Source organism: Martes martes, assembly GCF_963455335.1.
Source record: "Martes martes genome assembly, chromosome: 1".
Lineage (NCBI taxonomy): Eukaryota > Metazoa > Chordata > Mammalia > Carnivora > Mustelidae > Martes > Martes martes.
Genome location: NC_137888.1, coordinates 145,887,681 through 145,910,812, shown reverse-complemented (window position 1 = coordinate 145,910,812; position 23,132 = coordinate 145,887,681). Strand labels below are relative to the sequence as shown.

The window sequence follows — 23,132 nt, the reverse complement described above, 5'->3', positions numbered from 1 at the left end:
GTTTATAATCATTTAATGAAAGTTCCAAACACACCTTCACTGTGCTACAGGTGAATTTCATGATGATGGAAGCTGATGAACCACCCACCCAAGCAACCACATTATTTACTCACAGTTTCCAGACATCTGGATATCAACCAGAGAGATTCAGTAGGGTACAGCAAGATCTCTCAGCCAGAGGCTCCTTAGGATTTTCACTTTCCTTCTTCCTCCTCCCACTGAGGACCTTCTCCAGGGTACGGAGGCTCAGGATAGGAGAAGGGGGTTGGGAGGGTCCCACTATACCAGTGCAAAAAGTGCTGGGAACGTCACACTCTAGACCCAGTAAGAAGACGCGGAGGCACAGGCCAGGGGCAGGCCTGCTCGATAAATAAATAATTCCCAGAAGCCACCGCAGGGCACCAGTGGGCCCCGGGGCACTGAGCCGGGGGAGCCATCCCCGCCCCCCACCGCGGCCTGGCCACAGCACGCTCGCTACGTGTTGCACACCAGCACATCTGCAAAGGGTCCCAGGAGGATCTTGTTGAAGATGCAGCGGACCCACACCAGGTAGGTGGTGAAGGGCTTGATGTTCTCGGTGAAGGTGTGGTTCTGCAGGGCCAGGATGTAAGGCACGTAAGTGTTCTCGCCCTGCTCCTGGAGCCACACCTCGTACTTCACCTCCCTCACCTTCAGGTACTTGAGGTTCCAGGGGATCTGCCAGGAGACGGTGAGGCGGGCCTCGGAGGCGCCCTGCACGGACGCCTGGCACCGCGCCTCCCGAACCTTGCCTGGGTAGAGGCCGACGGTCCACTTCTGCTTCCGCGGCCCAGGCCGGCCCTTCACCACACGCCGCACGGTTTGGATGAGGGACGGGATATCCACCTTGGTGTCCTGGTAGATGCGGAAGAGCCACTCGGGGTTCCGGCAACAGAGATGCCGCGGGACCTCACGGCTCTGGAGGATACGGGCCTGCTCAGCCCGGTCCAGGTGGGTGATGCCCCCCTGGTCCCAGGGCCGCTCGGGGTGCGTGACCGTGTTCTCTGGCATCGTGTTCTGCCAGGCTATGTACTGGAGGTCCATGCCGGGCAGCGTGGCCAGCGTCTTATAGGGGGTGTAGTGGTCCGGATTGACCGCATAGGGGAAGAGCTCGACCACGGTTGCCCCACGGGGCAGGAAGAGGGCAGTGACCAGCTGGGCCCCGTGCATGCTGACCAGCATGGAGGCATTGCTGACCAGCCGCACGACGTCGGCGAAGGCATGGTCCTCCAGGGACACCGTCACAGTCTTCATCTGGAACTCCTGGGCCAGCGCCAGCAGCAGCTCTGCCTCATTCAGGATGAGTCTGTTCTGCGTGCGGCTAAAAACCAAAATGTACTCTTCGCCCAGGGGCGCCCCCGCGTGGCTCACGTTCAGCTTTTCCATCATGAACCTGGCAAACTGCCGGATCTCATTGCCGGACACAAGGATGTTAGCCTTGGGGCCCTGGGGCTGGACGAAGCCGTACTGGTACCAGGTGGTGATCTTAGAGAGACCCACGAACGCGTGGGAGAAGCACAGCAGCCGGCCCAGTGCCTTCAGCTGCGCTCGCAGGAGCGGCTGCTTGGGACTGAGCAGCCTGTACAGGTCAAAGTGGGCACCCTCGCTCCAGCCCTCCATGAAGAAGAGCCGCGCCTCGTGAGCCAGCCCCGGGAACTGCCTCAGGGTGTAGAAGAGGGGCAGCAGGTCGTCGTGGAAGACGTGCATCAGGTTGTCGGGGTTGAAGCGGTTGGCGATGAGGGCCACGTCGGGCACGAACACTGGCTTGGGCATGAAGCGCAGGGCGGCGGCCGGCAGCTCCACGAAGTTGAAGTACTGGGTGTTGTGGTCCTCCACGGTGGACAGGTCGAGCAGCGCTGGCTGGAAGCGCCGGGAGCCCAGGTTGGGCAGCATGACCGAGGCGTTGCCATGGAAGAAGATGAACTCCTCGGCCTCGTTGGAGTAGCAGAGCCACTTGAAGCGGCACACACGGTCGGTGTGCGTGCGGCCGCTGCACACCATCTGCGTGCCCCCCTCCGCCAGGAGCTTCAGGGCCTTGGGATAGTCGATCCTGGGCGCGGGGGCGGGCTCCGGGGCGGGGCGGCCGGCGGCCAGCTCCTCCTCCAGCGCTGCTGCATGCTCACGCAGCCGCACGTGCTTCCACAGCACCGCCGCCAGCACCGACACCAGGAGCGCGTTGAACACGGCCGACAGGTGCATCCTAACGCCGCCGTGGGGCCCTAGCGCCAGCACAGCCCCCGGGCGGCGCCACAGGCCTGGCCGGCTCTACCCATCCCCGCGGGCGCCCCTAGCGCCAGCACAACCCTGCGGGAGACAAGGAAAGGGAAAGTGTTGGCCCCATCTGTCCATCTGTCCGTCCGCAGCCACCTTGGGCTCCTGCCGGGCGCGGTGCCCGTACCGTCCCCGCTTATTCTCGCCCTCCCTTCCCCACCGCTCCCGTGGGGGCGGTATACATCCCTGCGCCCTGCCTTGGGACTTGACCCCATCACTTGCTTTGGTCAGTGAAATGTCATCAGGGAAAACATGATCAGAGGCTTGAAGAGAGCTTGTGTGACTGGCCCCGCCTCCTTCATACTTAGGACGTTGCCGAGGGGAGAAGGTGTGCAGCCTAACTTCCTGGTTCCAGGAGGAGGGACAGGAGTGCAGTGTGGAGCTGCTGCAGCCAAGCCCAGTCTAACCCAGCTGACCCCTGGTTGGCCAGTGACCCCGACACGCAAACAGCTGGGCTGGGTGAGTGCTCACTGTTGGATGTCACTGAAATCCTGTGGCTGTTTGGTATGAAGCACTGCTACGGGAAGAGCTAACCAATGGAGGATCTGTGACCAGAGGCCTCAGGGAGGGTCCCCTCCAGGGGCCTGGCATTCCTGGTCCTGTGAGGTAAGGACTCTTCCTTACGTGGGCACAGAGGCCAGGCTGTACACCAGGAGCCCAGTGTCCCCTTCTTAGGACCCATGGCACATATGCCCAGGGGATGTGGGGGATTGTCTGCTCTTGCTTAAAGCTACTGTTTGGAAATCATGCCTTCTGTCTTTTAGATTCCCATGAAAGGATGGGTAGATATTTGCTCCCTCCCTGGTCCAGTGAAGGAACTGTATCTGGACGGCACCATTGACACGCAGGCCTGCAGAGAGGCCTGGCTGGGCTGGTGGCGTTTCCTCCATTTTCCTGCACTAGCAGGAAAGCTAACATTCTTGCTCTGAAGCCCAGGACTGCTCAGATTTGAGGGGTCTCACCCTGTGCCCTCATAGGAGCTGCCCGGGGAATCCCTGGTGCCTGGCCAGCACTGCCCTGGGGTGGGACTGGAGCCACCCCTTTATTCCCTTGGGGCTAGCTTTGGACTCTTGGGGTCTTGTAACTTCCCTCTCCCTGCAATCACAAAAATCAAAGTACAATCCTGCCCAGAAAAAGACAGGGGCTTAGGCTAGTTTCCCTCAGAAGCAGAATCGGAGACAAGGATTTGAGCCAAAATAGTTTGAGACATTATCCAAAGAAATCCCTGTAGGAGAGTGGGAGGGAGGAGTGACGCCAATACAGGCACATTAATGAGCAGGTCACTATTCTGAAGAGGCTGGGCTATTCGCCTTCCAATTCCTCCCCGGCACTAGCTGAAGGCCGTTCCTGGGGGCACCATCTCTTCCAGCGACCCTCATCTAACGGTTCCGCATGCACACATTCATACATACGCACATGTTATACTGCTCCCCCAAAACTTCACGAAGAATTACTCTGACTGGCTATAATGTACTCCAGTGTTTCCTTTTCTAGTCCAGTATATTAAGTTTGTTCTAAAAAGGTGGGGGGGGGCATGTTCCTCTTAATTGATTTTACAACCTAACAGGGTTGGCAATTTGCTGTTTAAAAAAAAAAAAAGGTCTAAATTATCATATGATCTCCCTGACATGAGGAAGTTGAGAGGCAATGTGAGGGGTTTGGAGGGGTAGGAAAGGAATAAATAGAACAAGATGGGATCGGGAGGGAGATAAGCCATAAGAGACTCTTAATGTCACAAAACAAACTGAGGGTTGCCAGGGGGAGGGAGGTAGGGAGAGGGTGGTTGGATTATGGACATCAGGGAGGGTGTGTACTATGCTGAGTGAAGTGTGTAAACCTGGCAATTCACAGACCTGTACCCCTGGGGCTAATAATACATTGTATGTTAGTAAAAAAAAAAAAAAAAAAAAAAAAAAAAAAAAAAAATTTTAAAGGTCTAGGGGCGCGTGGGTAGCTTAGTCAGTTAAGCATCTGACTCTTGATTTCAGCTCAGGTCATAAGGGGTCGTGAGGTCAAGCCCTGCATTGGGCTCCAAGCTGAGCCTGGAGAAGATTCTCCCTCTCCCCCTGCTCCTCCCAGCTGCCCCGCTACCCCCGCACACATGCTCACTCGCTCTCTCTAAAACAAAAACAAAAATAAAAACTGGTCTAGACCAGATTCTCAAACCTGGCTGGTTCCTGAAATCCCCAGAGGCCCTTGCTAAAACCAGATATTCACAGGCAGGAATCCGGTAGGTTCTGACTCAGTAGGAGGTCTGGAGTAAGGCTTAGGCATCTGCGTCTTTTGTTCCTCTGTCTCATTTTCCTGTCTTCTTGCAGATTATCTGAATTCCATTTTTAGGTACAGTGTTTCTGAGAGTATTTCTTGGTGCAGATGTTCTAGTGGTTTCTTCCGGCACCATACAAGGTATATGCAACTTAGCAGCGTCTACTGGTAGTGACAGTCTACCTCTTGACTGAGACAGAGACCTGGTCTCCATCTGGGCTCTTTTACCCTCCTCCCTTATAATATAATTATCTTCAGTGTTTCCTCTACATGCATCAAAATCCACGTCAGACAGTGCTCTAATTTTTGTTTCAACTGTCAAGTGTAATCTCCTCAAGAGGGAAAGGAGAGTTCATTATATTCACCCACATTTTTACTCTTCCTGTTCTTTCTTTGTCCCTGATGTTCCAGGTTTTCTTCTGTTATCACTTCTCTGGTGAACATCCTTGGGTCATCATCTTAGGGAAATTTGCTGAGAGCAAATTCTCCCGGTGTTCCTTCAGGTGAAGAAAATGTCTTGATTTCCCCTTCTTTCCTACAGGATATTTTCACTGGGACAGAACTTAGGCGTGACAGTGCCTTCTCTCAGCACACAAACGCTTAGGCTGGGCAGCCTCCCTCCGGCAGCCATGTTTCTGAGGAGGAATCTACTGTACCTGAAGCGCCCTTCTCTGGACGTAGTACGTCCTTCCTCTCGCGTGGCCCTGAAGAGTGTTCCTTTGTCTCCTTTTCAGAAGCCTGGTCATCAGGCCTCCAGGTCCACGAATGCTAAATTTTAAAAAAGTACTGTCCTAGAGATGTCTAAGGCTCTGTTCAATTCGTTTTCCCAGTATATTTTCTCTTCACGGTTTAAATTGGATAATTTCTACTGTTTGTTTTCATGTTCACTGGTTCTTTCTTCTGTCATCTCCATTCTTCTACTGGGCCCACCAGTGATTTTTTTTTTTACTTTGGTTACTACATTCTTCAGTTCTCAAATCTCCATTTAGTTCCTTCTATCTTCTCTTTCTTTGCTGAGACTTATCCTGAGCTTATATTAGGTTTTCCCTTTCAGCAGGTTTTTGCAAGAACCATGCTGGTGGGGAAGGGAGAGTGCAGACCCTATTGTTGGGTAGGGGGATATTCACGCTTCCTTGCTTGGCCTCCAGCAAGAGCACTCTGGCAGGGAAAGTGAGAGATGCGGCAAAACCGTTGAGAAGGGGTGGAAATCTAGGCTCCTCAGCTGGCCTCAGTAGGGGAGTCTCATCACCACTGGGTGGGGGTCCAAGTTTAGGCTCCAGTAAAACCTCAAGGGGACCGTGGTGGCAGGGAAGGGGATAAAAAGGGATCTTTTTACCTCTGGGTTGTGGTAAAAGTCCAGGCTTCTCATCCAGCCCCATGGTGGGAGGGTGGGGGTGCTTTGCTAAAGATGGGAGATACCTGGTTGGTTACTGCAAAGCAAGGATGGATGTCTGTCTATTCAGCCTTTACTAAAGCTGGAAGGAGGGGGAGAAGCAATTTTTCCTGGTGTTTTACAGGGATAGGGTACTATTGTCAAAAAGGTATTGTAAGGCTGCTCCTTTTCCAGTCCTTTGATGAGAGACAGTGAGCTTTCCCTTGGGCTTTTTCTGGTCTATGCTCACTGACATTTCTGGGTTGGTTTCTTTAGCACACAGTCTAGGATACACAGGAGGCAAAAAGAAAACCCAAGGAACTCACCACTCTGTTGTTCCACATTCTTCTCTCTACCTTTCAGTCTTCTCATGTTTTATACCTAATGTCCTGTGTTTTTAGTCCTGTGTTTTAGTGCATGGTGCCTGGATAGCGATACACATGTCCACTCCATTTTGACCAGAACCCAAGGTCTCATTGGTATCTGCTTTTTTACCAAGCTTCCAGGTGATTATGGGGTACAGCCATGTTTGAGAAAAACCAAGAAGAGACTCTTAACCAAAGAACCAGGCCATGAGTCCCCATAGCCCCCAAAGTCTTAACTCATTCCAGCATCAATTCAAAATTCTAAGTCCAAAGTCTCATCACCATGGGATATGGTGAACTAGGGCTTCCTGGAACCTTGGTTACCTAGTGGCTTGCAGACCTGATTCTTGGAGGCTGCCAAGGCTGGTGATAGGCAACAAGGACATGAGGCCAGGGTCTTGGGCCCCCATTTACCTCCAAGCAAAACCAAGCGCCTTTAATTTCTTATATTTAGGGGTACTATAGTGGGTTGAATAATGCCCCCCAAATTCATGTCTACCCAGAACCTCAGAATGTGATGTTATATGGAAATAGGGCCTTTACGCACACAATTAGTAAAGGATTTTGAGACGAGATCATAATCTAGATGAGGCTCTAAATCTAATGAAAGTGTCCTTATAAGAGGCAGAAAAAGACACTGAGGAACAGAGAAGATGGCCACATGAGGGCAAAGACAAGAGACTCAAATGATGTAGCTATAAACCAAAGACTGCTCGGGATTACCAGGAGCCACCAGACAGTAAGATGCAAGAAAGGATTCTCTCCCAGAGTTTTCAGAGGGGGCATGGCCCTGTCAATATCTTTATTTTAGACTTCTAGCCTCCAGAACTCTGCAAGAATAAATTTCTTGCCTTTTAAGCCACCACATCTACGGTTAAATGTGTTGCAGCAGCCCTAGGAAACTCATACGAGTGCCACAAAAATGTATTTTAAAATGGGGTTTTTCACTCACAGGAAGGAATTCCACTATTACTCAGGTTAACAACCACTAAGCAAGTCTTCATTTTAGAGAGGTGAAGAATTTGTCCCAAATCACCCAGCAAGTCTGTGATGCAGCCAGGATTAAAAATGGAGGCGTCCTAATGAGCTGGTGAGCGCTGCCTCCTGAAGATAGGCTGGGGAGAGCCACAGGGCAGGTGCAGGCCTGGCCGCACAGCTTCTGAGCTCAGGGTCTAGTGAAGGTAGACCCTCCTCGTGCAGCTCAGCCTCTCCGCTTCTCCATCCCGCCGCCTCCCTCTAGGGCCGGGCCACATCATATGTGTATAGCTGCTCTGAAGCCCCTTGGGCACAGCTCTGCTCAGGAGGGCAGGCCCACAACATCCCCTGCAGCCTCCTCTGCCCGAGGAAACTCCTGTGGAGTCCTCCCCTTGCCAACGCTGCCACACCTTCTGCTAACTCTCCCTAGAACGGGGAGACGGGTGGTCCGCATGCCTTGGGGCTTAGGGCACCAACTCCATCTTACTCCTGTAAGTCTGACCGACTGGTTTGCTCTTCTGGAGACACCCGATCACCAGGAGATCTCACATCACACCCCAGACCAACCTGGCTCTGAGTGCCCGCTGCATTAGGTGGTCAGTAGTTCCTGGGAGAGGATGTGCGCTGTCTAGGAAAGTTTAAGGGTAAAAGGCCAGAAGACTCGGGTTCAAACCCAGCTCCCTGACTTTACCATGTGGCCTTTCTGAAGTCAGGTTCCCTGTCAGCGAAGGTGAATGTGCAGCCCCCACTTCACAGGGTGGTGGAGAAGGTCAGAAATCAGGTGATAGTTGAACCTCATGAATACTGAGAGCCGACTACTTCTGCAACTGCGTGCAACTGCACACGATCAGGTTCAAACTAATGAGTGTCTAGCAGAAGGGAAAAGAAAAATAATTGGGGAATCAGATGGTTAATGAAGGGCCACGGGGATGCACGATGAAGTCTGGCATTTTAAAACCTTCTGGACATACTTGACTGCCTTCATCTGACTGGAAGCAAAAGCTGACCGCCTGCTGAGGCGGGACCTGTCACTTTTCATTACAGTCATTTGAAACAAAGCATTTTAAATCTAAGAAGATTCCTCCCAAAAATGGAGACCAAGACAAGATATGCTGTCACCTGTTGGTACCTTGGGCCAGATGGGTCACCAGCTCTGCTCCTTGGGTTTCCAAGTCAAGTGTATTAATAAGTGACAGAGGGGACATTGTTTCTACCCAGGCTTCCTGCCCCTTTCCCCTGCCTAATAAAATTCCAGGTTTGGCCAGGAGCCAGCCCTTTCCTTGATACTGACGAGGTGCAAACAAAGCCAAGATCGACCTCCCACCTCCAGAGGGCTGATCAGCAGAGAGCATGCTTCTGGAGCCAATTACTGGCCCAGGGGAGGCCACTGCTGGAGTAGAACTGAACAGAGCAAAGGGGGAGGAGTCACAGTCCATGTTCCCACCCACTGGAGAGGAAAGGAGGAGCTGTCCCAAGGCTGCCGCCTGCCATCTGCTGACCAGCTGGACGGTGAAGCAAGGATGCCAAGGACAGCGTGATGGAGGAAAGAGACAAAGGGCCCCACTGATGTCCTGGAGCCCTACATGCCTGGACTTCCTGCTGTGAGCTTTCCTGATTATCAAGCTCAGTTTTGGTTTCTCCAAACCAAGAAAACCTGAGGAGAACGTCTTTACAGGCTGTTGTGCAGGAAGCAAACGCATGGGGGTCTGGCCTGTGCCTTCTGCATCTGAGCTCTGCTCTAACCTAGTGGCGCTATTTGGCATCAGCTTCCCCACGACCCTTCTGACTTGAGTAAACAAAGCCCTCCGAGAAACTCTTGTATTAGCAATTAGAAAACAAGCGTATTCATTGTGGGGCCAAGTGGAGCTACAACTTTCCACACGGGTTCCATGGGGTAGGGAATGTGGACACTAAGGTAACCTTAGTGTCACAGCATAGGCAGTAGGTGGGGCTCTGGTGAGCCCTGCAGGCTTCCTCTGAGGAAGAAATGAGTCCTTCTGGTTTGGCCATTCCCTGGAGCTTTCAGAGGAACCAGAAATGTCATCTCCAGGGTAGAAAGAAAGGAGGTAGTGGGGAGAGGGCATCCAAAGATGGAGGAGACCACACAGTCCGGTCTGGTTAGGTAGATGGTTCACACAGAGGAAAAGCAGAAGAGAGACTTGGAAAAATCAGCTAAGGCCTGGATGTCAATGGCCTTGATGCTAGGTCAAGAAATATGAACTCTACCCTCTAGGCAAAGGGGAGCTACTGAAGGTCTCTGAGCAGAGTAGCGTGGATATGGGGGAGAACAGAGGTAGAAAACCCAGTGACAAGCTCCCAGCCTCGGTGTCTCTCCACTCCTGTGGGAGAGAAGAAGGGGGTCCCCAGAGAGGGAGCTCTGCATGAAGTGGTACAAGGAGCATGTTCCTTATGGCAAGTCAAGTCCCGAAGTCTGCAGATGACTTAGGTGAAATAAATTCCCGTGAACTCAAAACTAGTCCTTTAATAGAACTCCCACTCACCCAGACCCATTGGGTCTTCTTGGCCTGCAGGGAAGAGGATAAAGTCACAGCTATCCTGAGAGCCCATGAACCCCATGTCCTTTACGCAGGTCTTCAAGGCCTTCACAGAACAAGAGCAGAGAACTTCTGGTCCAGCCCCAGAATGAGAGGAGAGGGTGCAGGCAGCTACCTTCCTGGCTGGGGTTTGCCTGTGTTCCCATCAGCCCTGTTAATCTCCAGGGGAAGGTCTTTGCAAGCCCAGAACCTACAGCCAAGAAATGTGCTTAAACATCAGTGTTTCCCTGTCTTTTCAAACCTAAGGGCCCACTGATAAAAAAGAGAAACTCTTTCATGTTCCATACCAACCTGTAAAGCCCAACATCCCCTTCCCCAAGCATGCCTCATTCATAAGAAATTTTCTGCAAGCTCCACCCCAAGATTGAAAGATTTCATCAACCTTTACCTTCTGAAGTTGGTATTTTGTATCTATATCTGCATATGTAAAATCATATGGCTGCATATACGTTTACAAAAACATGTGGCCCCCCACCCCCACCCCATGGAATTCTCCAGGCAGCCCCAAAGAAGAACTACTTCGCTATTAGGTTGAATCACGGTACCTTACTGATACCTGACCAATTCTGACCGTGTCCCATGGTTCCACCACGGGCGCCAACTATCCGTACCACAACCGTGGTACGGACATACAAGACTGCTCAGAAGGGAACACCTGCGTCCTGAGCATGACAGGACCACAGCTGCGGGTTCTGATGAGAAACAAAAAGACACAGAAAGAAGCCCGGGGGTAGGGGGGAGGGGGAGTTCATCCATCCTCAAGGTCAGGAGAGGCCAGAAGGGCAGGGTGTCTCACTGGGAAGCTGGGGAGGCTACTCTGGAGACCTTAGCTCAGATCTGGGCCAGGGAACTGAGGAAAGACCCAGGCTGACATGACAGGAGGAGTGTGAGAAGAAGGAAGAGCTGTGGGGGCAGGGGGAGTGAGGGGTGCACACACATACATACAGCTCCTAGTTCTGACCCACAGGAGCGCCTGGGAGCAGGGACAGCATGCCTGGCATGCAGGTCTTGCTTCCTAACATCATCCCCTCTCGGGAACCAGGGCTCTGTGGAAAAATCACTGTTTCCACGGCTCAGGCAGGGAAAATACAAGAGTTGCTGGGAACATCTTGTACTACCAGAATGTAAGTTCTCAAAAAGTGATGAGGACATATCAAGAAGGCTCAGGAGCTAACCTGAAGGAGCTAAATTTGGGGCAATGTAATGAAATTAAAAAGCAATAGTTATGGATTATAACCCACAGAATAAAATAAGCATGCATGAGTCAATATTGATATGAATAAATAAGGAAGAAGGAACAGATCTTTCTTACAGTAGAACTCCAATTAATACAAGCAGAAGCAATGATGGAAATAGAAAATCACCATTTGGCAAGCATCACAGTAATAATGGTCTCAGGCAAGATCCACTACTGGATGCTAAAATTAGTGGGTGGAAGTATGAGAGATAGGATATTTGCATCCTCTCAAACAATCTCCCTGGGAGATACATATCTGTTACAAAGGCAAAAACAGAAAGTTTATGGTACAAAAAAAAGAAAAAAAGAAAGAAAGAAAGAAAAAAGGAAAGATAAAACTTCATGATACAGAGGCCTGGCAGACAGCCCCTAAACCAAGTAACTGATGTTAATATCACCGGGAACAATTTCCTGCCACCATGTACCTCTTGATATGGTGCCCTAAGAAGCGCACCTGACTTCTGTGATTTTCTTACCTGAAATACACCACCTCAGTCTGTATGTCCAAAAGGGGAAACGGGGTCTAGCTTCCCTGCTAGCTCTGAATACAATGTATAGATAAGTTAGTAGAGAAAACATTAAACCCATTCCAGAAGGGCATTCTACAAATTACCTGACCAGGACTCTTCAAGAGTTAAGGTCACGGAAGACCAGGAATGACTGAGAAGCTGTTCCAGACTGAAGGAGTCTAAGGAGACACAACAACGAAACATAATATGGCAATCTGGACCCAGAAAAGGACGTCAGTGCATAACTAGCAGAATCTGAGTAAGGTCTGTGGTTTAGGTAGTGGTGCTGTGTTAATTTCCCACTTTTGATCATGGCACTGTGGTTATGTAAGATTTAACATCAGGGGCAGCTGAGTGAAGCATTTATGGTAACTTTTCTGTAAGTCTCAAATTATTTCAAAGTAAAAAGTCATAACAAATTAGATAAGGGGCGCCTGAGCAGCTCAGTTAAGTGTCTGACTCTTGATCTCAGCTCAGGTCCTGACCTAATCTCGGAGTCCTGGGATGGAACCCTGCGTTGAGCTCTCTGCTCAGCAGGGAGTCTGCTTCCCCCTCTCCCCCTCCTTCTCCCCTGCCAACCCTACTCAACCCTGCTCATACTCTCTCTCGCCCTCTCTCAGATACGTAAAATCTTTTAAAAAATTTAGATAACTTAAGAAAGAAGAGAACATAAGAGTGGTCATAGGTAAAATGACACATACGTGGTTTGTCCTAAGATACTCTAGCAAAGGGGATCCTGGCTGGCGCAGTCAGAAGAGTGTGCAACTCTTGATCTTAGGGTCGTGAGTTCAAGCCCCGCATTATATTAGGCACGGAGCCTACTTAAAATAAATAAATAAATAATAAAATAAAATAAAGATACCTCAGCAAAAAAAGTATGGAGACAGATGGAATAAGACGGTAGCAAATAGATCACTGTGAAAAATGGTGATGGGGGCCTTTCTAAGATCCTTTCATGTGTCTGTTTAACATTTTCCATAATAAAAAGTCAAAAAGTTAAGGATAAAGAAGCAAACAAATCCCTATTTACAAATGGCAGAATTCCAGAGAGTGGCTAAGTAACAAATGAATATTTAGACAATATAAGATAAATGGCCCTCCCCGGAGAGATGAGAGGCAGACAAGCAGGGTCTGAGCAGATGCGTGTTCTGCTCCCATCACTGACGGAAATGCTTCCAGCAGCAGCTAAAGCCACAACAGCCACACCCAGGGGACACCAAAGAGCAAGACCTGCAGGGAAATGAGGAAAAGGGACAGGAAAGACCAACCTCTGACCTGAGTGGGCACCTCTCTGGTGAGCATTCTGCCACCTGCCCTTCTCCTAGGCCTCCCTGTGCTCTAATGTAAGCTTGGCAGCAGGCAGGTGAGGGTGTGGTGTGGGGCCACAGCAGGAAGGGGCCGGGCCTCTCCTCTGGACCTGGGGGACTGTGTGTGCAGTAGCCAATCCCAGGCAAGCTCGGAGTAGAGCTGGGGTGGGGGGGAGCTGGAGCCAAGCTTACAGGAACCAAGAAACATGGGGCTGCGGCACTGTGGGGCAACTAGGCAACTAGGCAGAGGCCAGCCTTTGAGCCTGAGCCTGGGGAGTTGGGGGCTGAGGGGCACTGGTCCTAGTTAGATGCGAAGTTACCAACCCCTCCCCAGGACAGCCAGAAGAATGCAGACAGAAAGCAGGACAAATACAGACTGGCTCACAGGGCCCTTGAGGCTCTCAAGTTGCCTTCCAAGGGGGAAAATGGGAAGGGAATTTTTCTGGGGATAGACAGAGTATTTCACTAGAAATCGTGTGGTGGTTGGAGCATGGGGCCCAGAGGAGGGACCGCCTGGGTTTCTAACTTTACCATGTACAAGCCAGGCAGCCTGAACCAACATCTGGTGGGAACAGTTACCCCTCCCATGGAACAGCTGAATCACTTTACAACACTGCATGTTAACTCTCCTGGTACTGAAATATGAGTGTGTGAGTGAATGAATGAATTAATGAATTCCCCATTCCCATGCTGTCCAGATTGGAGAGTTCTAAGGCATGCTCTACACTGGCTCCAGAGCTCCCTAACAGATGGGGTGACTGCCCGGAGTGGGCACTGGCTTGATGCACGCCTCCTCCTCCCCGTCCCTGGTCTCAGTTCTTCAGTCCCTTAATCATGTCTATTAGGAAGGAGTGCCTGGGTGGCTCAGTGGGTTAAAGCCTCTGCCTTCGGCTCAGGTTATGATCTCAGGGTCCTGGGATCGAGCCCCGCATCGGGCTCTCTGTTTAGCAGGGAGCCTGCTTCCCTTCCTCTCTCTGCCTGCCTCTCTGTCTACTTACAATCTCTGTCTGTCAAATAAATAAATAAAATTTTTTTTAAAAAAGGAAGGAGTGCTAATAATCTCCTGTACTTGCATCTCTGTCTCAGGATTTACTTCTGGAGGAAAGTGCACTAACATAGTCATAACTGTATTTTGCCACGTGGAGACAGGTGAAAAACCACCTTGCATTTCCCCCTGCCGTGAAGTAGCCAAAGTGCAGTAGGAAAAAGCCAACAGGTACTTGGGCAACCAGTGGTTATTATAAAGTCCTTTCAGTCTGTTTCCCTTACTCCCCCTTCCCCTGACCCCCAACTGCACTGCAGCAGCTGTGTAAGCCAGCAGAGCTCAAGGATCAGGCAAAACATTCAGAAGAGTTTTCAAAAGATACGGATGGAGGCAAAGAGCTCATTAGAAGAAGATGAAAGCAGCCTTTTCCATCACCGTTTCAAAATGTTTCTGGATAATAAACTCTAGGAGGAAGTTCAAAATGGTGAAGAATAATTGGGCCACGTTGCTTCCTGGACAATGGATCCCATGATGTCCCCTTTCTCCAGGCCAATTTTCAGTGCTCCTGGAGAGGCCACCAGTCTTGGTGACAGCAGGGCAGTGGTAGGGAGATGGGGGTGTTGAGGGAGAACTCAGGTCGCTATTCCTGGCTTGGGAGACTAGAAGAAACACTCAGCCAAGCTGCTGCCTTCTGCAGGACTGCGGCCTGTGTGGCTGACAGGACAGCTGTGTCCAGTCCTGAAGTCTGACCCACTGTTTAGTGCCTCTCCATGGGTCCTTGAAGGACCCAACAACCCCCGGCCTTGTATGCTTGTTTTTCCTTTAGAAAGCAGAGAGAATGAAACTTGGAAAAACCACCGCTGCCCACGACCCCTCTCGCTCCTGCCCTGAGTGGACATGACAAGGCTTCTCCATCACCCCGGGATCCCCAGCCAGACGCCCCGTGGTGTGCCTCCTGTTCCAACACCCTACCTGCACTTGGAACGGATCCCCAGATGACTGCCAACTATCAAATATAAGCCCGCTCTGACCTCCAGACATATAATAAAGACCATGCAGAATAAAAATCCACTGCCCATGCAAACGGGCACCCCAACTCAAGCCAACTTCTCTTTAAACTTATCTTCTAGAAGAAGAGACGGGTCGTTCTCCTGCCCCAGATTCTCCTAAGTCCTGTCTGCCGTCTGAGAGGATACAACTTTTCCACACAAGGCACAAGGCTGCTGGAAAAGGAAGGGCAGCATCTCTGCTGCCTCCTCCACCAAAGTCCGTACCCGGAGGCAGATGAAGAGCCATCCTGGCTGGGGTCGGGTTGGGGGGAGGGGGAAGGAAACAAACCAAAGGCCGGCCCAAACCTTGATTCTACTCCTCAACAGAAATGACCTCGGTGGCACCTTTTCCACTTGTGTGGCCAAAGCCTGATTGTTAACCTGTGTTCTTTGGAAATAAACTTGTTACGCGGACAAGGCAGTCCCTGTTGGACTCTGAAGGTTCTGCACCAACAGCCTGGATCGCGCTGTTTCCAGCAGGCCTACTCCCTGGCACGGAGGCCCCGAAAAGGGTATTATGGACCAGAGTATGTCGAGTATTATGGAGGAGACCACCCTTGTCTCAAATTACCTGTCAATCACTCTGCCCCAGCCAAAGCCTGGTCGGGTGCAGTGGCCCCCCAGGAAGAGTAAGGAGCAAGAAGAGAAGGCAGGGAAGGCTGCACATGTTCACACAGAACAAGGCTCTGGGGCAACACAGGGACAGGGCACTGGCCCCAAGCTCCCATCTTCCGGCAGACTCAAGCTCTGAAGAGATCCCCAAAGGAAACTCCTCCTGGAAATATCTGCTGAGGCCTGGATCCCTGGCCCACGGTGGAAAGCTGTGCCCTGGAGTCATTCGTGGAGAAGGTTCTTAGACTCCTTCCTTCATTCTCTCAAAAACAGGCTTTGTGGGGCACCTGGGTGGCTCAGTGGGTTAAAGCCTCTGCCTTCGGCTCGGGTCATGATCTCAGGGTCCTGGGATCAAGCCCCGCATCGGGCTCTCTGCTCCGTGGAGAGCCTGCTTCCCCCTCTCTCTGCCTGCCTCTCTGCCTACTTGTGATCTCTATCAAATAAATAAATAAAAATCTTAAAAAAAAAAAAAAAACAGGCTTTGCTCAGACGTGGACAGGCATGACGTGGAACTTAGTTAACGACCAATAGGGCAGAGTCACTGACCAAGCAAGAGGGCTGCCACCGCCACCCAACACGCCCGCCCCCTAGCCCCGCCCCTTAGCCCCTCCCCCGCACAGGCGCCAGTCCCTCCTTAGCATCCCGCTGACTCTCCCTGAGCGAAGGTACCAGGTACCGCGGGGCAGAGATGATCTGTATGCATCTCTGTCAGTCGTATGTATATTTACTCATGAACCTCAGTCCAAAGTCTTAAGAGGACATGAAGGGAATGGGGGAGTGAGGCTTTGCATCAGCCCAAATTAAAGTATGTGCAAAAGACACAAACATGAAAAAAAAAATGTCCTCAAGGCTCCTACTGTGGCCGAGGGGGATCAAGAGACTGCTGTTCAAACCTGATGGGACACAGCTGCTGCGGCAGAAGGGCCTGTGTGCTTCCTTGCGGGGGCCGGGGTGGGGCGTCACCGCAGGATGCCCTCTTCCCGGCCCAGGAATGTCGGGGAAGCCTGGGATGCACTGTGCGCACACCACAGGCCTTCCTGGTTCAGTGGGGCCACCCCAACTCCTCGTCTGATCACTCCCTGCGCCACCCCAATGCACGGTCACCTAGCCTTACCTAAAAATCCCTGCCTCCACGGCTCTTGCGGTCAGGTGGGTAACAGGAGGATCTGCTTAGGAAGCCAGAAAGCCTGGCTGATCTCCCACCCACCTCAGCGCACCCAATCTGGGCTAAGTGCAGGCATCGGGGCACAAGACTGCCTCGGAGATTTCAACCCTCTTCCCTGATGGTCGTGGCCAAGAATTCTTCCCGGGCCACCCGGCTCACATTCACCTTCCTTCAGACCCTAGGCATGAAGCCGTTTTAACACCTCAAGCCTCAATGCCCTTATCAGTGAAATGGGAATAATAACCTCCATAGGGCTGTGAGAATGGGGTAATACACGGAAAGTACCTGAATAGGCCTCAAAACACATCAGCTGTCAGAATCACATTTCATCAAAGTTCCTCAAATTAACAATGAATGACACACAGGTACCAGGCCAGCCATACAGCCCCAAATCATTCCTAAAGGGACTGAACCTCCCCAATGGCTTTGGGGTACATTCATCATCCCTCCCAGTTTTGCTCAGTCTTCCTAATGACTTGCCTCCCTTCCCCTGGGAAGAGAGCCTCCAAGCAGCCAGTCCCCAGCATGAAATTAACCACTTCAGCCATGGCCACCTTGCAGACTATATGTGGGCAGTGTACTAGAAACCGCTGTACATCATCCTCAAGCCAACCCTAAGGGGTTAGCCTAGCACTGTCACGTATTCCCCATCTGCACATCAGGACACAGAGGCCAGGTGGAGCTAAGTACATGAGTCCCAAGGGCCTCAGGTTGTATGGAGTGAAGTCAGGATTTGAACACCAAGCATATCAACACTGCCTATGCCAACAGCCCAGGCACCATTTGGCCCTCATCTCCTCAGCCTGCCAGGGCACAGAAACTCAGTGGTTGCAATTATCACTGCCTTTATTGTTCTCTGCCTTCTCTACGTTGGGCACCAGATTTTAGGACCCAGCTGGTGTGGGGCACAGAGCACATAGTGACTCAGCCACAAAAAGCGTGACAAAGCACAGTGAGAAGGCAGCCATCTGCAAACCAAGAAGAGGGGCCTCAGGAGAATCCACACCTGCCAGCACCTTGAGCTCGGATTTCTGTCCTCCAGACCCAGGAGACATAATTGTCTGCTGCTTGTCACCCCAGCGGTGGCACGTTGGTATGGCAGCTGGAGCTGGCTGAGACAAGGAGGTAGCACCAGGCCACTTTCCTGCCAGAACTTCCTCAGCTTGATCTTTCATCTGGGCATCCGGCCTTCCAGTCCCAGGGCCAACGCCCCGCTTCGCTAGCCCCATGGGCTCTTGGCTCCAGTGAGTGTGGGAGTTTGTGCCTCCTGCCCTAGGCCTAAAACTCCCAGAGCATTTATGCCTTCTTAGACCCCAAGGCTCTAATGCATGGCTTTTCGAGGCCCAGGTCTGGAGCTGGCCAGAGCCCCCCAGAAGTGGACCCTGCACCCAGCGCTGGGTGACCAGCCACAGAAGATGAGCCACCGTGGCTGGCAGCCTCTCGTCCAGCTGCCCGGCTCTCTGCCTGCAGGTGTGGCAGCACCATGGACACCTGCGTCCAGCGCTTCTTGGAATGGAGGGGGTCCTAGAAAGGAGGGAGCACTAAGGCCATGGGGTTCTCATAATATTTGGCTGCTCCAGGAGCTGAGTGAAGCAGTTTTCAGGGGCAAATTGGCAGCACCCTTCTATCTGCCTCCATTTCTAAAGCGCCTTTTTTTTTTTAATCTCTTGTTTATTTCTTTTTTCCCTTTCCTTTGAAAATAACCTGACACAGGCCTTCCTGATAATTGCAATAATAATGGTAATAGAGGCAATTCGGCAGACCAAACGCTCCAGCCTCCCCCTGACGCTTGGCTCATGGCTGAGTACCCAGTGTCCAGCCTGGAAGGGGCACTCTGTTATGCTTTCAAAATGGAGAAAAGGGACAACTCTTAGCATTAAGATTGTACTGATGGTAGGCTACCAATGGCAGTGAAACGTCTGATTCTCTGACAGAGGTCGGGCCCTGCACAGGCAGCAGTGAGGACATGGGAATCCAGACAAAAATGGAAGGGCTGTCCTGGCTAGCTCAGGAAAAGAGGGTGTTGACTTCTGGGCAGGGGGTGGCAGTTAATGCTACCACCAGCTTCCTTTATTGAGTACCTACTGTGTACCAGGCACCACCCTAGGCCCCTTTCCTGCCCCTTTTCTGTTAAGGCTCACAAAAGCCCTGCAATGTAGGTACTAGGATTAGCTTTGTTTTCTTTTAATATGAAAAAAAAACAAATTTTAGTGAGATTAAGATGCTTGCTCCAGGTCTTACAGCTCAAGAAGGGCCCCAGGATACAAACCTATATCTGACGACCAGGGGGTCTTATTCACCGTGCTTCAGACTCAGCGGTAGAGTCAGTGACAGAGAAGCAAGGCAGATGTCAAGGCAATGAGTTTTTGTCACTCAAGGGCAGAGCAGGTGTGGATGACTGCGGGAACGCAGACCCACAGGCCCACCACTGTAACTTAGCAACCCACTGCTTCCTTGTGTAATTCCTCCCCACGGGGCCAGGCAGGGACACCCATGGTGGCAGGCAGCTCAAGGGAGCTGTGGCCATCCTCTTGCCCCAAGGAAAGTCTGGGTAACACAGGGGGGTGATAATTATCCCACCTGCCCTGGTGCTGGGCTGAGAGGGTTAATCCACCAATTTAAAGTGACAAAACCTTCTATTTTTAGAGCCAAAAGAGCCCTTAGAAATGATCTGCTCCATCTCTTTACTTTATAAAAGAGGTTGAGAGAGGCAGCGGCCAGGGCAGCTGAGCTCTCAAAGGCTGCCGAGATTAGAACAGCAGGTGCTGTCAGTCCAGAGCTCCCTGTCCTCACACCCATGGCTCTTGGGTGGCCCTCCTCCCAAAGGCAGAGATCAGGCCCAGAGAAGAACTCTTCCTGGCCCTTAAACAAGATCACTTCTTCTCAGAATGAAGCTCTGCAGGCCTCACCCAGATGGCGCCCTTCGCCAGCCCTGAAGTCCAGGGGCCACAGGGCTGCACTGCTTCCTAACCCCTCATCCCCCAGGCTCACTCAGTGGATGTGGCCTCCAGCCTCACCCAACCTCAGGCACAGAGAGGAAGCACAAGCAGTCAGACTGTAGGGTCCCCACCTTGAAGACCCCCCTGCTGCGATGCTGGAGGCTGCCCTCTGGCCACCCGGCCTCGCCCCCACCCCTCCGGTCACAGCCGAGCCTCAAGAACTGGGAGGACCACAGGCTGCAGAGAAGTAAATGGCACTAGTTCTCCAGCTGAAATGCCAGAAGTGAGCTCCTGTCCCATCACTTAGCAGCTGCAAGATCCTAGACCAATTCTTCTTCTTCTTCTTTTTTTTTTTGACAGAAAAAAGTTGTACATAATTAACGTGTAAAACTTGATGTTCAGAAGCAGGTATACACCTGTGAAACCATCACGATAATCTATGCCATAAACCTGTCCATCACCTCCAAAAGTTTCCTCCCACCCTCTTATTATTTTTTTGTGATAAAAATATTTAACATAAGACCTACCATCTTAGCAAATTTTAGAGCATAATAGTACAATCATGTTAACCACAGGCACTAAGCTGTACAGTAGGTCTCTGGGACTTAGTCGTCTTGTATACCTGAAACTTTAGAGCCTTGACTAATGCCTCCCTGTTCCCGCTCATCCCAGTCCCTGGCAACCACCATTCCACTCTCTGCTTCTATGAGTCCGGCTATTTTAGATTCAACCCATAAGTGAAAGCATGTATTATTTGTCCTTCTGTGTCTGCCTGGACTAATTCTTAACCCTTGCAAGTCTCCTTTTCCTGGTGTGAAAAACCAACACAATTATACCTACTTTATAGGCAAAACAATGCCTATAGTATTTATAGTATTATTATTATCATAATAATGCTCTACAGCCCATTCAGCGGCTCTTACTCTATGCCAGAAACAGCGCCAAGTGCTTTAGATGAACAACCTCATTTATTCCCTCCTACAAATCTAAAATAAGTGCTATCGATTTCATCCCACATTTCAGGAAGTACAGGCATAGTTGTTAAGTGAATCACCCAACGTCACACAGCTATGAAGTGGTGGGACTGGAATTCGAACCCAAGTCTCACTCCAAAGCCTATGCTGACATTTGTGGGCTATGCCTTTCATATTCATTATTTTACCCAATTTAAAAACACCTATCAGGGGCACCTGGGTGGCTCAGTGGGTTAAGCCTCTGCCTTCAGCTCAGGTCATGATCCCAGGGTCCTGGGATCGAGCCCCGCCATCGGGCTCTCTGATCAGCAGGGAGCCTGCTTCCTCCTCTCTCTCTGCCTGCCTCTCTGCCTACTTGTGATCTCTGTCTGTCAAATAAATAAATAAAATCTTTAAAAAAAAAAAAAAACACCTATCAGGTGTGAGGCAGGTCCTGGGGGAGAGTATCCACTAACAACCAAACTAAGAGTGCCGCAGACCCTTGGGGAATGGAACATTTGGTAATTTAATTTTCCAATTAGCTCCATATGCACTAGAAACCTTTGTTTGTTGCTCAATATTTTCTAAAGCCTGGCTCAGAGCAAGAACTCCCAACCAGAAGGAAAGTCTGAACACTGCTGCAGCTGCTCTGTCACTAACACTTTCAGGCCACCAGGATGCTCACATGGCCACAGGGTGGTCTAGGGGAACTCCGTCACCAGCACCCCATCCTCCTCTTTGCTGAAGATCTCCACTCTCTACTTCTCCTCACCCTCCTGGGGCCCAAGGCTGGCCATCCCTGGGGAAAACGGGACCCGTGTTCTTTTCTGGCTCTAGCACTAACTGGGACTCAGATGCTTCCTCTGTAATGTGAAAAGGATGAACTGGAAGATCTCCAAGATCCGTGAGAGGCAGAGAGAGCAGCTAGTTCCAGTACAAAGACGGACCTGGGTTCCAGCCTCACCTCTAACATTTGCTATCTCAGCAACCACAAGTGCTACCATCTGCTGCACATCCACTGTGTACCAACACTGGACTGAGGACTTGCACAGCATTATCTCACGTAATCTTCACAGCAAGCCTGTCATGAAGGTACTTTCATCCCAATTTTGCAGAGGAAGAAACAGAGGCTCAGAAAGGATAAGTAACTTGCTCAAGGGCACTTATTAGCTCAAGCTAATAAATGAGAGCCAGGATTTGAATGCCCAGCACATGTAACAGTAAACATTTGGTGAATAAACTCTGTTCTGTCTGTGTTCTTAGCCACTAAGTCCTATCAAGCTCACCCCATAACCTTTCCTGTGCTGGGCCTTGCTTCCCCCAAGAGTAGTCTCTGAGAGTAAGTAAGCAGACCCTAGCTGCCCACCACCAGGTGCAGGGCTCTGGCCTGAGGACCCTAGATCTTAGTAGAGGATTCTCATCAGTGACCAGGAGATGGGGTCTACCCACCTGCACGGGGTCAGGAGTCCAAGTGGGTCCCTCCAAAGGCTACCCTGGCACTGTCAAGCAAGTCGTGGCAGGCTCTTATCACCGGGCGCTTATCACCCCCAAAGAGCCCAGCGATCAGCCGCAGGCCTGCCCAGGTACTGCCTTCCAAGGGAGCTCCGGGGGCCCAAGCCCCCTCCGCCTACGTCGCTGGCTCCCAGCCAAGCGCGCTATTCCACTCCCAAGATGAAGGGTGTGAGGACCTGCTGCCAGTGCCAGCCAAGAGCTAAGAGATTCAACGGGCGCGCCTGGGGGTGGCAGCACGGACCCCGCGGCAGCGGGACCCCGAGGGTCCACCTATCCTCACCCCCGCCCCCATCCCGCGCCTCTGTCAGTCCACATCACCCGTCACTTCTTGGTTCTGCAAACTTCCCTGGGCTCCTCTTTACCCCAGGGCCCGACGCTCCCGCTGATCCCTCCCTCGGGAGGTCTGGGGCCGATCCCTCAACTCCAAGCCCAGGGGTGTCGCGGAGCCCGGGCTAGCCCCCGGCGCGCGTCTCACCTGCAGCCCGCAGGCCGAGCTCCGCTGGGCTCAAGCGTCCAGGTGGGCCCTCGGCGGACCCGGCTTTGGCCCAAACAGCTGCCGCCGCCTCCTCCTGTTCCCGCTACAAGACCGGGAGGCCCAGACAGGGAGGGCAGGTCCCGAGGCACCGTCCCGTCCGCGGCCGCCGGGCTCGCGGGTGCCCGCCGTGCGCCTGCTCGGCTGGCGAGCCCGGCGCGGCAGCCTTTGCAAGAGCGCACGCTTGCGGACTCAGCGGCCCCAACCCTAGGCCAGAACCACCCCCTTGTCTTGCGGGATTCTGGGAATTGTAGTTTGTCTCCGAGAACACCCTACCGCTTCAACCCACGGAATCCTGGAAGTTGTAGTCTCTTCCCGTGAGAGTCACAGTTTTACGTGGTGTTAGATTTTTTACAATTATAGGAGTCTTGATAATAAATGTAAATTCAAGTTAAACCAACAGTCAGATATCATTTACAAAATCAAAATACACCACATGTTTTTAAAAACATCTATTACTACAAATACAAATAAATACAAAAGCCCTATCCAGTTCCCCATCCCATCCCAT

General features: G+C 51.6%; 1 protein-coding gene across 1 annotated transcript; it reads right to left on the bottom strand.

Annotated features, from left to right (window-relative positions):
• POMGNT2 (protein O-linked mannose N-acetylglucosaminyltransferase 2 (beta 1,4-)) lies at nt 1-22,815 on the bottom strand. Its single transcript, XM_080815753.1, has 2 exons — nt 22,565-22,815; nt 1-2,322 (listed from the first exon to the last, which is right to left on the bottom strand). The coding sequence occupies exon 2, from the start codon at nt 2,215-2,217 to the stop codon at nt 475-477; it is 1,743 nt and encodes a 580-aa protein (XP_080671879.1). The 5' UTR covers nt 2,218-2,322; nt 22,565-22,815; the 3' UTR covers nt 1-474.
• Nucleotides 22,816-23,132: the final 317 nt, after the last annotated feature.

Coding starts and splice junctions, on each gene's coding strand:
- POMGNT2 (XM_080815753.1), bottom strand. CDS start 2,217: ATGCACCTGTCGGCCGTGTTCAACGCGCTCCTGGTGTCGGTGCTGGCG.